The 17,205-nt window shown below is 43.7% G+C and overlaps 1 protein-coding gene across 1 annotated transcript; it reads left to right on the top strand.

Annotated features, from left to right (window-relative positions):
- Positions 1-1,406: 1,406 nt before the first annotated feature.
- Positions 1,407-16,050, top strand: CNOT11 (CCR4-NOT transcription complex subunit 11). The gene is made up of 7 exons (XM_070573463.1): positions 1,407-2,015; positions 4,897-5,061; positions 8,495-8,647; positions 10,271-10,473; positions 11,774-11,976; positions 14,755-14,851; positions 14,933-16,050. The coding sequence occupies exons 1-7, from the start codon at positions 1,493-1,495 to the stop codon at positions 15,128-15,130; spliced, it is 1,542 nt and encodes a 513-aa protein (XP_070429564.1). The 5' UTR covers positions 1,407-1,492; the 3' UTR covers positions 15,131-16,050.
- Positions 16,051-17,205: the final 1,155 nt, after the last annotated feature.

Genomic DNA, 17,205 nt, shown 5'->3' with positions numbered 1-17,205 from the left:
TTAAATTTACTCGGTTGAATTTTTGTACTTTAACAGTTCAAATACAACAAAGATTTTTTTTTTTTACTATAGTAAAAAAATAAAATGAGAGTACTTTCAAGTTAATTCGAATCGGTTTCCCCAGAGTCTAAGGGTCAGCAAATTATATTTGCTGCCGTCAGGAATGTTAACTGGCAGGCCCTTTCTAGAGGGCAATCTAGCAGTAATTGAAGAAGCCTTCAGAACCTGCATACCCGTGACCCGGCAATTTCCCTTCCTTCAATTTTACTTTAGAATTAAGGCGGTGCTTAACTAATGATTTTTTTTTTTGAGGAACATTAGCCCTGAGCTAACATCTGCTGCCAATCCTCCTCTTTTTGCAGAGGAAGAATGGCCCTGAGCTAACATCCGTGCCCATCTTCCTCTACTTTATATGTGAGATGCCTGCCACAGCATGGCTTGCCAAGCGGTGCCATGTCCGCACTGGAAACCCGGGAACCCGGGCTGCGAAGCGGAAAGTGTGAACTTAACGGCTGTGCCGGGCTGGCCCCTAACTAAAGATTCTTGAGCTGCTAGCATTGTTTAGCGCAGACCAGAATTCCCAGACTTGCCTCCTGGGAATCGCTGGTGAAATCCCCCAGGTTTCCGGCGGTCTAGGGAGGAGCCGGCACTCGGCGGTTCTCAGCCCCGAGTGCGCATTCGCGTCCCCTGAGAAAGTGTTTCTGTTTTTTGTTTTCTAATACTGGAGTCATCATCTCTGGGGCTGGGACCAGGCACTAGTATTTTTAAAGGCTCCTCAGAGGCTGCCAACGCGCAGTCAGTGCCCAGAATCAGCGCCCTAGGGCAGGCTAAAGAAAAAGTTGCGCGACAATTTTGTAAATGAACATTTATCGGAAAAATTTTCCGGAAATCTTGTTAAAAATAACCGTGTACAAAAACTCATGTGCAATAAGATTGCATTACTGCAAAAAGGATTGTAAGACTGGAAATTAACTTTGGTTATGAGAAAGCGTGGCGTCTTTAGTTATTTGCATTTAAACAAATTTTACCGTAAATAGTCACGTACGTTATATTAAGGGAGCTATTTAGAATTCAAGATGCATTCTTCCAGACAATAATAAAGCCCACATTTATTGGGATCGTCTGGTACTAGGTAGCGCCCTGGGGACTCCTAAGCGCTCCGCTTCTGCTCGCCCAGGGGCGTACCCCACCCGAGCGCCAGACCTTCGCGCAGGCCTCTCGCAGCGCGCGGTCCAAGCCCAGCCGGCCAGCTCCGCCCCTCCCGCAGGCCCCGCCCCGATGTCCGGAGCTTCCCCCGCCCACTCAGCGTGGCGGGATCCTCTCCCTGGCCTCGCTCTCGCTCCACGCTGCCCTTCACTTCCGCGGTCATCTGGCTCCCGGCGTGTTTTGTTTGCGACGCTGTCGTGTAACAGCGCGCTTTACGGCCGCGGCGACGGCGCGAGCCGGCGCCAGGGCCACTCCGGCCGGGAAGCAGGACAGTCGAACGAGTTTGATGCCCGGCGGCGGTGCGAGCGCGGCGTCTGGCCGGCTTCTCACCGCCGGGGAGCAAAGAGGGGCTCGGGAAGCGGCGGCGTCGACGTCGAGGAGCGGCCCGGGGGGCTCCGGCTCGGGCGGCGGCGGCAGAGGCGGAGCAGGCGGCCCCGGGCCGGGGAGTGGAGGCCCGGGGGGCCCAGCGGGCAGGATGAGCCTGACTCCGAAGGAGCTCTCGAGCCTGCTGAGCATCATCTCGGAGGAGGCGGGCGGCGGCAGCACCTTCGAGGGCCTGTCCACCGCCTTCCACCACTACTTCAGCAAGGCTGACCACTTCCGCCTGGGCTCGGTGCTCGTCATGCTGCTGCAGCAGCCCGACCTGCTGCCCAGCGCGGCGCAGCGCCTCACGGCGCTCTACCTGCTCTGGGAGATGTACCGCACCGAGCCGCTCGCCGCCAACCCCTTCGCCGCCAGCTTCGCGCACCTGCTCAACCCCGCGCCGCCCGCCCGCGGCGGCCAGGAGCCCGACCGGCCCCCGCTCTCAGGTACGCCGGGGGCGCGCCGCCCGCCGCGGCCGGGTGTGCGTTGGGGGTCGGTGGGGTCATCAGTTTTCCACCTGCGCTTCTGGGAATTCGCCCGCAAGTGAAATTGCCTCCTTTTGAAGTTATCCCCCCTAACTGTAAAATATGGAGAAGCGGGGGCTTAATTATAAATTCATGGCACCGAAAATTATTGCTCTCAACACTACAGGCCGTCGAATCTTGCAGCTCAGTGTGGGCCTTGACGTTTCTAGTACTTCAAATACAGTTCTTTCTTATAAAGCTCGTCTGAGGTGTGTAAAATTGCGGCTAATGCCATACTGATCTGCCCCTGGTTTTCAGTCTCAGACGAGTAAGTAGAAGTCGTTATTCAGAACCCGAAGAATTTGGACGGAAATACGCGTTAAATAGCGTTTGAGGACTTTGCAGCTGCCTTCGTTGGTCTGTTGGGTGTCTTTGGATGATGTGATGGGGGCAGGGGATAGAGGTAGTCTCGTTCACGGCCTCGAGCAGAAGACGCGTGACGACTGGACGTGACGTAAAATGTATACTGTGCGACACTGGTAAGATCAGATCAGTGGGTTCCACGCGAGGCTGCCTTTTTTCTTTCTTTTAAATTCAAGCAAGAGATGCTTTATGAGACTTGACTTTAGGAGAAGACTCGCAGCCAGGAGAGGAGACGGTCACAGAGGGGATAGTGAGGAGGGATAAGGGGACCTGTAAGTCACAGACAGGGATCAAGGGGGAAGCTGGTAGAGGTGGGAACAGCATGATCTTACAGGACCTAACGAGTGGGAGAAGGGGCAGATGACTCTGTGAGGAGGGGCTGCTATAAAGGAGTCAGGGGTTAAGGGAGCGGATTTTGAGGTAGTACCAGGAAGTGTTTTGCAGCTCAGGAGGGCTTCTGCATTATAAGCTAGCCGTTGTCTTGCCTTGGCACCACTTCTACATCTAAAGCATTTTCCGGTTGGTTTTCTGCACTGCCCTTATCTAAGGGGCAGTCTTTGTGTTGCTTTTAAGGTACAAGTACTGAACCTGGCTTTCAGGAAGTTTGAGAATGCCCAGAAAGGGAATGCAACAGTTATGAGTGGTCAAAACCCACTCCCGGGGGCAGGGGACATGGACGGCCCCACCCAGGGTTTCACCGGTTCGGATCCTGGGCGCGGACCTAGCACTGCTGGTCAGGCCATGCTGAGGCGGCGTCCCACATGCCACAACTAGAAGGACCTACAACTAGAATGTACAGTTATGTACTGGGGGGCTTTGGGGAGAAGGAAAGAAACAAAAACCCACCACCCTGGGGTGCCCTTAGCAGAGGATGGGACAGTGTGGGATTTAGTCAGAGGGTCCTTCGAATTCAGAAGGATGGGTTAGGTAAAGGAACTATGACTTATATAATGTTCTCAAATGCAGTGAGTCTAAACCCAGATCTAGACCATAGACTGCATGGAAAGAGAATCCATGGATTGGTTATTTTACCTGTTTGTGCCTCAGTTTCTTCCTCTGTAAAATGCAGATGATAATTCCTAGCTTGTAGAGGAGTTATGAGGAACAAAAGTATCTGTGATAAGTGTTACCCATTATCATCATTACTTTTATTAAAGTAGGTAGGGATGGTAGTGCAATACACATCAGGGAGTATCAATGCCAAGGCTTATAATACAGCATGTGTAGTCTGAGCATATAGTGAGTATATTTTTAAAAAGTTTTGCAGGGGGCCGGCCCTGTGGCCGAGTGGTTAAGTTTGCGTGCTCTGCTTCGGTGGCCCAGGGTTTCCCCTGTTCGGATCCTGGGCGCGGACATGGCACCACTCGTCAGGCCATGCTGAGGCGGCGTCCCAGATGCCACAACTGGAAGGACCCACAACTAAAATATACAACTGTGTGCTGTGGGGATTTGGGGAGAAAAAGCAGGAAAAAAAAAAGATTGGCAACAGTTGTTAGCTCAGGTGCTAATCTTAAAAAAAAAAAAGTTTTTCAGATGATTCTGAAGCAGAGCCAGAGTTGAGAATGCATCTGGAGGTAAATAAGATGCTTCCCAGCTCTCAAGAAGCTTGCGGTGTCGTTGGGGACGGAAACATAGTCAGGGCACAGTGTGGTAAAGGGCTGTATGTAGTAGGTGTCACAGAATGCTCGGGGGCACAGAGGAACGTCCACCTGTGTAGCTGGAGAGATTGTCAGAGGACGTGATGTTTTTGGTGGATGTTGATTAGAGGTGGGGGTGGGTTGGGAAGGGTGTGGCCCTTTATTTAAGTTTTTTGAGGAAGATCAGTCCTGAGCTAACATCTGCTGCCAGTCCTCCTCTTTTTGCTGAGGAAGACTGGCCCTGAGCTAACATCTGTGCCCATCTTCCTCTGCTTTATATGTGGGATGCCTACCACAGCATGGCGTGCCAGGCGGTGCCATGTCCGCACTCAGGATCCAAACCGGCGAACCCCTGGCCTGCAGAAGTGGAGCGTGTGCACTTAACTGCTGCGCCACGAGGCCGGCTCTAGTGATTGCTTCCTTGTCTATTCAACTTCTTCACAGTTGCTGGTAGCAGCAGAGAAGAAAGAAAAGCATTTCTGAGTGCTGTGGTTTTGTTTGTTCTTGCTTGCATATGTAAGCTTTAACCTTTGCAGGAATTGCGGCATGTTAGAAAACAAAATTCTTAATAGTTACAAAACCTTTAAGTTTCAATTATATTGCCACAAATCATAGAATTTCAAATGACCTATTAATTACATTTTCATAAATGTATATATTTGGTTAACTAACACTTAATTATAATTTTGTCTTTAAAAATATGTGAGTTGAGGTGGCAAGTATAGCAAATGCTAATTTTACCAGATTCAATTTAATTTTTAAAAATAACCATCGGAGAAATCATTATACATTTTTGTTTACAGGATTTTTACCTCCTATAACTCCACCAGAAAAGTTTTTTCTTTCCCAGCTGATGCTGGCACCCCCAAGAGAACTCTTCAAAAAGACCCCTCGACAGATTGCCTTAATGGACGTCGGAAACATGGGCCAGTCTGTGGACATCAGTGGGCTTCAGCTAGCCTTGGCTGGTAAGGAGGAGTCAATGGTTTGGGCATGCTTGTGTGGTACTTAGGCCTTTTTTTCTTGAAGTACTTCATTTAAAAGGAAGGTCTTTGTCACTGCTAAAAGGTTAGTATCTTCCATGAAAAACGTAGCTTCAGTACTGGATCCTTGCCAGTATGGCATATAAATTCATTTTGAGTTTTCTCTTGAATTGATTGCTTTTCCAATGTAAAAAGAATGCTGGACAAAATTTAGTTTAAGAAAATTTTCCTGGGACTGGCCTGGTAGTGTACTGGTTAAGTTCATGTACTCCACTGAGGCAGCCCGGGGTTCACAGGTTTGGATCCTGGGCGGGGAACTACATACTGCTCATCAGGTCATGCTGTGGTGGCATCCCACATACAAAATAGAAGAAGATTGGCATAGGTGTTAAGTCAGGGACAATCTTCCTCAAGCAAAAAGAGGAAGATTGGCAACAGAAGTTAGCTAAGGGCCAATTTTCCTCACCAAGAAAAACCACTTTCCTGGTGTCAGTTCTATTCAAAGTGATTTACAGATTGAGTGCAATTCCTATCAAAATCCCAACAATGTGTTTTGCAGAAATAGAAAAACCCATCATAAAATTCATATGGAATCTCAAGGACCCTGAATAGCCAAAACAATGTTCTCTTGGTACCCTGGTTGAAAATCATTTGACCGTATGTGAGAGGGTGTCTTTTCTAGGCTCTGTCCTATATCACTGGTCTATATGTCTGTCTTTAGGCCAGTACCACACTTTTGATTATGGTAGCTTTGTACTAAGTTTTGAAATCAGGAAGGGTGAGACCTCCACTTCGCTCTTCTGTTTCAAGATTGTTTGGCACCTTCTGTGTTACACATATAAGCAAGTGAATAGGTGCTCTAGAAGCAAAAGCTTGTCGTGACAGAAAATACTAGAGGGACCTTGAGCTGGGTGGTCAGAGGAAGCAGTTCTGAGTCCTGAAGGATAGGATGAGGCAGCTTTTGCTCACCTGCTCTAATAAAATACAGATGCCTGGGTCTTAGCACTTGAGAGTGATTCATTAGGGAAATTCGAATAGAGAGCCAGACTTGTGAACCCTTGACCTTGTGAGTAAGGGAGCTGCAGTGTTAATTTTGACAGTGCCGCATCCTTAGACTCGTGCGCCTGTGACATTTGGCTTCTTAGAGAAGGTGACATCTTCCAGTAAACTACTGTTTTCTTTGGAGCATTCTGAACCTCACTTTTTAGCTACTGGGTATTAACCATACAACAATAGTTATTTTCTGAAACCAAGAGAAATCTTTTTAAGACTTTGAAGATTGCAGGTACACAAAAGTACTCATTAACTACTAGTGCCAGATACAATCTATTAACAGAAATGAAATGATTATTTCCTTAACCAAAGACATGAAAACTGGGTTACAGAGGTGATAGGCAATTTCAGTCACCTTACTCAGAAGCCATGTATGTTCTGAGGGTTCCAGCTTTGTATTCAATAAATTTGTATTCAATATCTGACCTCTTTTTTCAACTTGTGCTGACTTGAGTCAGCCTGTGAGGAAGTTTTAAAGTATAAGAAGCTCAGAAAGGAATATGTGACTAGAGTTAGATTGAGAAGCTTGGCAGAGTGGCTAAGCTTGCTGCTTGCTGTTCCCTAGCCGGATCGAAGGTGTCCCAATCTATTCATTTTCACAAGTGCAAAAAAAAAAACCACCAAAACTAATACTCTCTGGAGCTGGCTTGCATAGATCATCTCTGCAGAGGCCTGAAATTCCGATGTTTTAACAGTGTGCTCCAGGGACCAAACATGTACTTAGGGATGATGCGTTCTTAACTTAAAAAAAACAAGCAGACAAGTTAAACATAAGTAACTATAAGGGGCAGAATTTTACACTGTTAACAAAATGACAATGTTTATTTGAGAGGTTTCGTTAAAAGTCCTGCCAAACCCCTACACTAGCTAATTTACCACACAAGGTACCAATTTTAAAATTTTTCTTACATCTTGGTCAATAGTATGTTTTCCGACTTTTTGTATTTCAGCAACCTGAGATGAAAAAATGGCATCTTGGGATTATTTTATTTTGTTTTATTTATTTATTTTTTTGAGGAAGATTAGCCCTGAGCTAACTACTACCAGTCCTCCTCTTCTTTGCTGAGGAAGCCTGGCCCTGAGCTAACATCCGTGCCCATCTTCCTCTACTTTATATGTGTGACGCCTACCACAGCATGGCGTGCCAAGCGGTGCCATATCTGCACCCGGGATCCGAACCGGCAAACCCCAGGCCGCCGAGAAGTGGAACGTGCGAACTTAACTGCTGCGCCACCGGGCCGGCCCCTGGGATAATTTTAATTAACATTTTTTCATGTTAAGTCAGTGAGGTTGAACATCTTGTCACATGTCTAAGGCATCTTTCATATGTTTGGCCATTTTTCCATTGGATTCATAGTCTTTTATTGACTTTGGTAGCTCTTTAATCAGGAATTTAGCCATCTTGTGTTTTTAAAATTACAAAATCTGAAATATGGTACTTTATAAAACATGCATGTGCATTTTAAGGAGTTATAATAAAGTGAATAAAGAGCAGCCACCACCCTTGTTAAGAAATGGAGTATCCAGGACTTAGAGGCTCCTTGTGTGTTTCTCCCCATTGCTGCCCCCATCACTAACCTGACTTTTGTGGTAGTCATTCACGATTTATTTTATAGCCCTCCCTCTTGTGCATGCCTAGAGTTTCACTTTGCATGTTCTTGAACTTTATATATATAGAATCATACTGTTTATTTTTTTGTACTTTTTCCTGTTGGTGGTTATTTGTGAACTGAATCCATGTTGATGACATGTAACTGTAGTGGTTGCTTTTCATTGCTGTGGTGGTATACTCACACAGTGGAGTACCAAGTTCTTTATCCAGGCTACTGTTGATGGACATAATGTCGCTGTGAACATTCTTCTATGTTCTCCTGACATAACACGTGAAAGTGTTTCTTCTAGATGGAAACATAAGCACATGTAAAAGTTTACTAGGTCATGGCAAATTGTTTTCCAAAGTTGCTGTGGTATTTTTCATTCCCATTAGCAGTGTGCAAGTTACCTGCCAACCCCTTCTGCATTTGATAATGTCAAGCTTGTTAATTTTTGCCACTCTGCAGAGTATGTAATAGAGTCTTGTGTTTTAATTGATTTTTCCCTGGTTCCTAATGGGATTGAACAACTTTTCAGATGTTTATTGGCAACTTAAGCTTTTTTTAAAAATAAAATGCTTGTTGAAGTCATTAGCCTACTTTTCCCCTATTTTTTAAAATTGATTTGTAGGCGTTTTGAAAAAGTATATATATTCTGAATCTGGCCCTTTTTGTATGTGGTGCAGATAGCTTCCCCCAGTTAGTAGCTTGTCTTTTCACTGTCCTTGTGGTGCCCTCCATTTTACAATGTCTCCTACTTTAACCTTTTTCAGAACGCCAGTCTGAATTGCCAACCCAAAGTAAGGCTAGCTTCCCTAGTATTCTCAGTGACCCAGACCCGGATTCTTCTAACTCTGGATTTGACAGCTCAGTTGCCTCTCAGATCACAGAAGCTTTAGTCAGTGGACCAAAGCCACCTATTGAAAGTAGGTATATATAATTTTATACTCTTGGTTTTATTTTATCAGCATCCTCTGAGACTTTTTGGTTTTCTGAAACATCTTGTTATTTTTGTTACTGCTTAAACTTGAATTTAATGAGAAACTTCCTAGTATAGGGTCTAGAACATAGTAGAGATGCTCAGTAAGTTTCTTCTCTAATAAAATTACATACCAAGTTTTTTATTATATACCTATCATCAGCTACCTGAAGAGATATATTCTCTGATTTTACTGAAATGAGTCTATTTTTATACCTTATCACCTTTTTGTTTTATACCTCTTTATTAATCCATTCTCCATTGTAAAGTTTTACTTCTAGCTCTTAATTTACTTTAATTCAGAGAAAACACCTATGAACTTGAAATACCGTGGCTGCATCTTTTGGTTTTATAGGTTTCTCTGTGGTTTTAATGGTGAAGGCATGCTCTCTGCGTGGGGATAGGCACATATCTTCCAGATATGGTGTCACCATGAGTTTAAAACTTGCACTGTGACTTTTTCTGCCATTTACAGTAGATCTTTGACATAAATGGGTGTAATATTTGAAGTCTCAGCCAGTCACAAGTTTGCCTGAAGGTCCACGGCACATATGGTTTTTATTTAATACTTGCTCAGGCACATCTGTGACTTGCATGGGCTACCAGAAAGGTCTGTGAAAAGCAACTCAATCAGGTAGTGAGTCCAGCGCACCACCAGGCATCCCCACCACCAGGCATCCCCACCTCACGGGAACTTGATCACATAAGTAGTAGTTCTTGTGAAATGTTAAACGCTTCCTTGTGTAAATGGTCTGAAGAGAGATTCAGATGCTAGTTCTGGTGATGATAAGTGATGAGAGTGTAGTTTAAGAGAAAGGGATGGTTCTTAGCCAGAAAACAGACATGCTCAATAAACTAGAGACTAATCTCAGATTTCGTGGGGGCAAGTCTCCCTGCTAGGAATAACCCTTTTAGGCCCTTTGTGGAAACCAAAGTGAGGCAAGAAACTTGTTCAGCAGAAGTCCCAGCCAGCATTTATTTTAGTGGGTTTATAACTTAAAGATCAATCTTGTTTTATAAAACAGTTGAGGTATTAAGTTGAGTCACTTCATTTTCCTGTTGTATGAAAATGAACATGGCGTTTGTGAATTTAGGGATTTATGAAAGTCTCCAGATTCATTTGAGAATGTCAAAAGTCAATTATACTTTTTTCCCCCTGCCATTTCAAGATTATAAGATGTAAAGGTAAAACTAGTACAAATCATAGTGGTCTCTGAAGAACATAGTGGTAACTAAGAAGAGGATGAGTGAGATCAAAACGTATTTCATTTTTCCCATCAAAAGACCGTTACCAGTGTAGTAAGTTGTGTCCTTTTGCTGTAAGTGGTGATGATGCTTGAATTAAAAGTTGTCAGGTTGTGGTAATGCTTTTCTTTCCTCTCTCCAAAAATAGCTTTGGTTTCTTGTTTGTATTCTGAATAAAACCCTGACTTTGTATATCATTTCTGCTTCTCATTTTCAAGTCTGAGAGTTTTATCACATTATTCTTGTTAAAAGAGGTGTGGGTGTACCTCATTAACTGAAATACGTGTGAGGTGGGCACAGTCAAATATTACTGCTCTCATTACAGGCCATTTTCGGCCAGAGTTTATTCGTCCGCCACCTCCACTGCACATCTGTGAGGACGAGCTGGCTTGGCTAAACCCGACAGAGCCTGACCACGCGATTCAGTGGGATAAGTCAATGTGCGTTAAGAATAGCACTGGTGTAGAGATCAAGCGAATAATGGCCAAAGCCTTCAAAAGCCCCTTATCTTCTCCTCAACAAACACAGGTAGATATTTATTGTAAAGATTTTCTTATCTTCAATCCATCAAGTGTTTATTTTTGGTTTTCATAGTGATAAGTGACCAATAAAATGATCCTGTCAACATGAGCCAGCAGTAGGAAGTTTTGGGATCCAGAGCCTTTTGGATCTCCGAGGCTTCGTTCTGCTGCTCCCGCTGTGGTGGGGCATGAAGTCTGATGACTACAGACGCACCACCTTTCACTGGGGATCCGTTTGACTCAGGGAGAGAAGAGTAGGATGGGTCTCGCTTTGCACTCCGCTCCAGCTGTGTGCTAGCCGGGCATGTCACATATGTTGTTACACGTAAGCTGGACAGTCACTCTCCTGAGGGTTGGCAGAATCACAAACATTTTATGGCGGAGAATGAGGCCCAGGGAAGGTAAACTAGCACCCATCACCCAGCTGGTTAGTGGTCGATTTGAGATTCAAAATAGTCCCTGTTGTGCAACGATAAGACTCCCCACAGGGGAAAGGCAAGGACACCGCTCGGGGGTTTCTGGTTGGTAAATTGTGTTCAGTTTCCATACTTTCACATCAGATCTTGTCAGGAGATAGTGACAAAAATATTATTTTCAAGGTCAAGTAATAGCTGTGTTCGTAGTTCACCTTACTAGACCATCCTGAAATATAGTCCAGTGTGGTACATACAAGTAGGTAGGGGAAAGAGCATAGAAAATTTAAATGAAAAAGCACTTATTTGGCAGAAAAAAACTTTTTGAGGATACCCATTTGGATCATGCAGTGTGAGTGCGACTTGCCCAGTAAAATACTGCCGACTGGTGGGTGCGGCAGGTGAGAGCTCCCTCTTCCCCTGGCGCTCCTCCAGGGGTTTCTGTTCTCCACTGGGGCTAGGCGGGGCTCTTCCTGATGTTCCTCACTTCTCTGTGCTCTTCGGGAGAACCAGTTGGTGATTAAGATTATTTTTGGTTATAATGGATGACAGAAAAAAACCACCTACAAAGGACTTGACGGTATTGTTACAACCCAGACAATATGTATCCAACCAGACAATACTGAGTCTGGTTTAATGCCCAGGGGGAATCAAGCATATTTCTAAACTGTCTTAAAGGTGTTTGTATTTTACTATCTTGGCAATTCAAATATAAATTAAAAAATACCAAGACATGATGATTATGGGTTTGAGGGAAAAACTTATGAAGTTGGCTCAATGCAGATCATTTTATGGTTTTTAGTATAAAATACTTGTTTTTGTATGTAGGAAAGAAAAAGAATTTCTAATTTGACTCAAGAACCTCTCTTTCTTTAAAAATTTGATTGTATTTAGCTCCTTGGCGAGTTGGAAAAAGACCCCAAACTTGTTTATCATATTGGCCTCACTCCAGCCAAGCTTCCTGACCTGGTGGAAAACAACCCTCTAGTGGCTATAGAAATGTTACTGAAGTTAATGCAGTCAAGCCAGATCACTGAGTACTTTTCGGTCCTGGTCAATATGGACATGTCTTTACATTCAATGGAAGTTGTAAATCGGTAAGTTTCTATACTTGATCAAATCTGTGTGTGTTTGTTGGGGGGGGGGGGTAATAGATCCTGATTAAATGGCACGAGGGAAAAACTAGCAACAATTTTTATTTTCCTGATACTGTTAGCCTGAGAAAACCCTTTCAATAAATATTCTGAGCTATAGTGTTCACTGCATGTGAGTTTAGCATCCATTAGTAGGAACTTGAAGGATAGGACTTCAAATATTTAGCATTAATAGAAGCATAAATGAAACTTAATTGCTGAAATTTATTTCTCTATATATAGTTACATCTTCTTTACCTCTGCACAAATACAAACATTACATTATTGTTTTGTTAATGAGTAACGGCCATATCGTGGGAAAGTATGGGTCTTAAGAGCTGAGACAATTCTGGGAACGTCATCCTAGAAGTCCCTGACTCTTCTCCCAACCTTTTTCTTTTTGTTTTTTTGAGTAAGATTAGCCCTGAGCTAACATCTGCTGCCAGTCCTCCTCTTTTTGCTGAGGAAGACTGGTTCTGAGCTAACATCCGTGCCCATCTTCCTCTACTTTATATGTGGGACGCCTGCCACAGCATGGCTTTTGCCAAGTGGTGCCATGTCCACACCCGGGATCCGACCAGCGAACCCCAGGCTGTTGAAGCGGAACGTGTGCACTTAACCGCTGCGCCACCCTCCCAAACCCTTCCTGACTCTGTCTCCTGACTCTTGTCACTGTCCAGGAAACAATGCATTCCCTTTTTTTGTTTTTAAAGATTTTATTTTTCCTTCTTCCCAAAACCCTCCAGTACATAGTTGTATATTTTAGTTGTGGGCCTTCTAGTTGTGGCATGTGAGACCGCCTCAGCATGGCTTGACAAGCAGTGCTGTGTCCTCACCCAGGATCCGAACTGGTGAAACCCTGGGCTGCCAAAGCAGAGAGCATGAACTTAACCACTCGGCCGCGGGGCCGGCCCCCCTGCATTCCCTTCTTGATGTGCTCTGTACAGTGTTTTCCCATTTCATATTATTTTCCTTACTGACACGTTTTAGGTAAGTTATGAATTTAATAGGCTTGGGAGCCTTCTATTGTATTACACTGTTTATTATAGGGTGGCCGTATGTCCAGGTTTGCCTGAGGTAGTCCCAGTTTTAGGCTTCTTATTGTGGGCTTCCTTTCCTGTGTTCTGTTTTGGGTCCTAAATTATATGTCCTTTTGCTAACTGAGGAAATCCATTCTGAGGGCCAGGCAACTCCATTTCAGTTAGAGCACATTTTTTGAATGTTCATTTGTAAGTTGGAGATTATATTTTTTTAAGTTCTTGGAGTTGCACTAAAGAATATGTCTTTTGGGGCCGGCCCTGTGGCTGAGTGGTTAAGTTTGTGCACTCTGCTTTGGCGGCCTGTGTTGCACCGGTTCGGATCCTGGGCGTGGACCTAGTACCGCTCATCAGGCCACACTGAGGCGGCGTCCCACATAGCACAACTAGAAGGACCTGCAACTAGAATATACAACTATGTACTGGGGGGCTTTCGGGAGAAAAAAAAGAGGAAGATTGGCAATAGATATTAGCTCAGGGCCAATCTTCAAAAAGAGAAAAAAAGAACATGCTTAAAAAAAAAAGGAGATGGTTCAATTATATTTAAGGGAAAAAACGTATGTCTTTTAAGTTAATCAACTGGTGAAAGCAAGCCTACCAAGTATGTGCATAAGAGAGTGCTGTTTTGGGGGTGGGAGAGGGAGGAAGCATGCCGTTTTTAAGTTTATTTCTGTCACTGGCAAAACTAGTTAGCTGCTTGTTGAAAACGTGCCACTTCACTTCTGCCCTCTGCTTGTTCAAGCCGTTCCCCTTCCGCTGGGCTCGCTCTTCTTTCAGGGCTGCGTTCTGTTCAAGTCCCTGGGCTGCCCGGGCGCTCAGTGCTCGCTGCTTCCTCTTCACTACATTCTGGTAGCGGTTATTGTCTTACCAGACATTTGGCACTCAGTCCAAGAACAACTGCATGTTTTTATCAATATTACTCTTTCTAGAGAATAATTTCAAGGACAAGTTCTGCCCCCCTCCCCTCGGCCCCCCAGCACCTGCCACAGTGCGTTACCTTTAAGTGTGAAACACTTGTGGATGGCACACGCACATCTGCCTACGCCATCTTTCCTTGGAGCAGCAGCTCCTCAGTGCCTTATCCAGAAAAGTCCTAGTCAAGTAAGTTTAGAAGTACCTTTTGGAAGTTCATACCGTATAGCTAGTGTAGCATACCTTTATCTGAGCAGGGACTTCCCACTCCACCTTTTTTTTTCCTTAAAACCTTCCACAGAAGCCTTTGGAAAACCCCAGCCTCCCCCGTCAGGACTCTGCACTGACTCGGATACGCCGCCATGGCTTTTGTTACACTCCAGCCAGGTCTTCCCCACCGCGTTCCTGAACATGCCGATTCCAAACTTTACTCAGACTGTTACTACTTACTCAGTTATGAGGAACACTTCTCTCCTTAGCTTTCAGTTTAAGTAACTTGCCTTTGTAAGACTTTTTCCCAAGTCTTTTCACTTATTACTCTTTTTGCAAACATCTCATTTTAGTATTTAGTTATATATTGTAGTGTTTAGTTACTAAACTCACATCTTCCTTCAGACAAGTGTGTGGCTCCTAGGTTTGTTTATGTAAGTATATTTCAAACTAGGTAAATATTGGATCATATATCAGAAATTTACACTAAATTGACTGAAGGAAATTTTATATTTTATGGTTATGTGTTTTTTAATGTTAGCAAATAAATTAACAGCCCTCACCTTCTGACTTTATGAAACAGACTGACTACAGCTGTTGATCTGCCTCCTGAATTCATTCACCTTTATATATCAAATTGCATCTCTACTTGTGAACAAATTAAGGATAAATATATGCAGGTAAGTAATAGAAATTTCTGTAAATTTTATAAATACTTGCCAAGAAAATGAGCACACTAAAATTTGTTTCTTGTTTTTCAGAATCGTTTGGTGCGTCTTGTGTGTGTCTTTCTCCAATCCTTGATCCGTAATAAAATTATCAATGTGCAGGACTTGTTTATAGAAGTACAGGCATTCTGTATTGAATTCAGTAGGATACGAGAAGCGGCTGGCCTTTTCCGGTTGTTGAAGACATTGGATACTGGGGAAACGCCTTCTGAGACCAAAATGTCAAAATAATACCTCAGCAGAACCATCCATTCATTGTTCAGTTGTACTGTGATCGCATTTGTAAAACTGTTAAAACCCTGAGTGGATTGCTTAGTCTAACGCATTTAAACAAAGTGACTTTATCTACTTAAAGCAAAGTTTTGCTTTCCTGGATGACTTTTTCCTTTAGATGAGTTTTTGGTAAGAACTTGGAAAAATAGGTCTTCTAGGTGTCTTGCTGATGATTATCCATAGGAAGAATGGTTATCCCCAAAAAAGTTGTTGCAAAAAAAGTAGATGAGGTCTTTAGCACTTAAGAGCAAAGTGCTTGTTTTTGTTTAAAACACAAGTTATGGGCTTCTGGTAAGTCAAGAATCCAGTTTTCCTAAGCTTCCCATGTTAAAAGTAGTATTTAACGAGTAAATGAAGACCTTCTTAAGAGTTTCTTGTATTGCCCTTGAGATGAAGTCACTTGAGTGTTTTGAATCATCAGGTGGCGAACAGAAGTTTGATCCTTGAACCCATTTATGTGCACAGCTCTTAACTTCTCATTAAGCACAGTTTGAAGCAAGGACATACTTGGAACTTTATCCTGTCTTCTTATGAGGACTTAGTTGACAACAGAATAAATGCATTTCTTGGGCCTCTTAGAAACCTTTTTTGAGGCTATAATAGCTGGTATAGTTTTCTGGTTTTCCTCTCTTGAGATGTTCATTAGTTCTATTATTAAAGATAGTCATTTTTTTGTTTTAAGGAAAAACAGTGCTTTGGGAGGTCATATCACTGAGGGACTGTCATGTAAAACTGCTTGCCGAGTGTGTCTGTGCCTCCTGCCAGTGGTGGGGCAAGCGACCTATCTGAGGAGAGGAGAGTACGGGGCATCGTGTGGGCTGTTAGCCCTCATTTCACTTTGGACAACAGTGCCTTAAATTAAAGTTCTTTCTTATGAACTCTATTATCTGATGTACTTTTTTATTTGATGATGTGATGAAAACTTCCTCATTTACTGAGTATTTTTCAAAGCATATTCTTTATGGGGAAATCTTTCAACAGGAATTACCTTCCAATCCAACTCAGAGCAAAAGTTAAAGGACACCAAGCCTAGTGGTAGTGTGTTTTTTTTTTTTAAAAGATTTTATTTTTCCTTTTTCTCCCAAAGCCCCCCAGTACATAGTTGTATATTTTTAGTTGTGGGTCCTTCTACTTGTGGCATGTGGGACGCCACCTCAGCATGGCTTGATGAGCGGCGCCATGTCCGTGCCCAGGATCCGAAGAGATGAAACCCTGGGCCACTGAAGCAGAGCGCGTGACCTTAACCACTCGGCCATGGGGCCGGCCCCAAGCCTAGTGGTTTTAAGATGAGTACAAGTTCCAATCTTGCAATACTGTAATATTACAGTCTTGCAATATTTGTGAAAAAGAAGTATTCCTAGTTTTATAAGACATTTTATATCTTAGGTATTATGAAAGTAAGAGATTTATAAATATGTCTGCTTAAAGGAAATAAGGACCCAAGCTGATGTAATAGGGGAGTGCCTTCAGACATGTAAAATGGCAACAACCTTGATTTCTCCCAGTACCTGAAAGTGGGCGTCACTGTTGTGCATATTAGCACTGGGAAAAGAAACATGAACTTAGTCACATACTTTGTGGAATGGCAAAGTTTCAGCCACTGCCACTGCTGGAAGCAACGCAACCTCAGGCTCCAGGACCTACCAATTTGCTGATGCCATTAAACTGGCCAACAGCAGTGGAACTCATGGCTGAACGAAGCTGATCTAACACATATCTTCTCTGTTAGGCACAGCACAGCCGCCTTGTGCTTAGACCACACTTAAGCTCTATGCTTAAGGGCCATTTTAAACTGAAATCACCAACAAAAAGTACAAAGTTTCAGAAAATGTGACACTAAGTAGACGGTGAAAAGGACAGGTGTTGACAGTTTGAGAACTGAAACCAAGGCAGAGCATCCTCTTGTTTAACCTCAACTGGGAACACGTTTCAGGCAACTCACAACCTGTACCACTTGGTGGTGTCCAGATAACCGCAGAAGTGCACATACACTGATGCTGGGGTTACAGAAACATCTGAGTAAGCAAATTAGC

Source organism: Equus przewalskii, chromosome 14, assembly GCF_037783145.1.
Source record: "Equus przewalskii isolate Varuska chromosome 14, EquPr2, whole genome shotgun sequence".
Classification (NCBI taxonomy): Eukaryota; Metazoa; Chordata; class Mammalia; order Perissodactyla; family Equidae; genus Equus; species Equus przewalskii.
Note: the sequence above shows the minus strand (reverse complement) of the source record. Positions and strands in the feature narration are given on the sequence as shown.

Bases quoted from the DNA above. Each gene is read 5' to 3' on its own strand.
- CNOT11 (XM_070573463.1), top strand. From the start codon at position 1,493: ATGCCCGGCGGCGGTGCGAGCGCGGCGTCTGGCCGGCTTCTCACCGCC. The intron at 2,016-4,896 runs GTACGCCGGGGG...TTTTGTTTACAG, and splicing joins CGACCGGCCCCCGCTCTCAG to GATTTTTACCTCCTATAACT. The intron at 11,977-14,754 runs GTAAGTTTCTAT...TTTATGAAACAG, and splicing joins TCAATGGAAGTTGTAAATCG to ACTGACTACAGCTGTTGATC.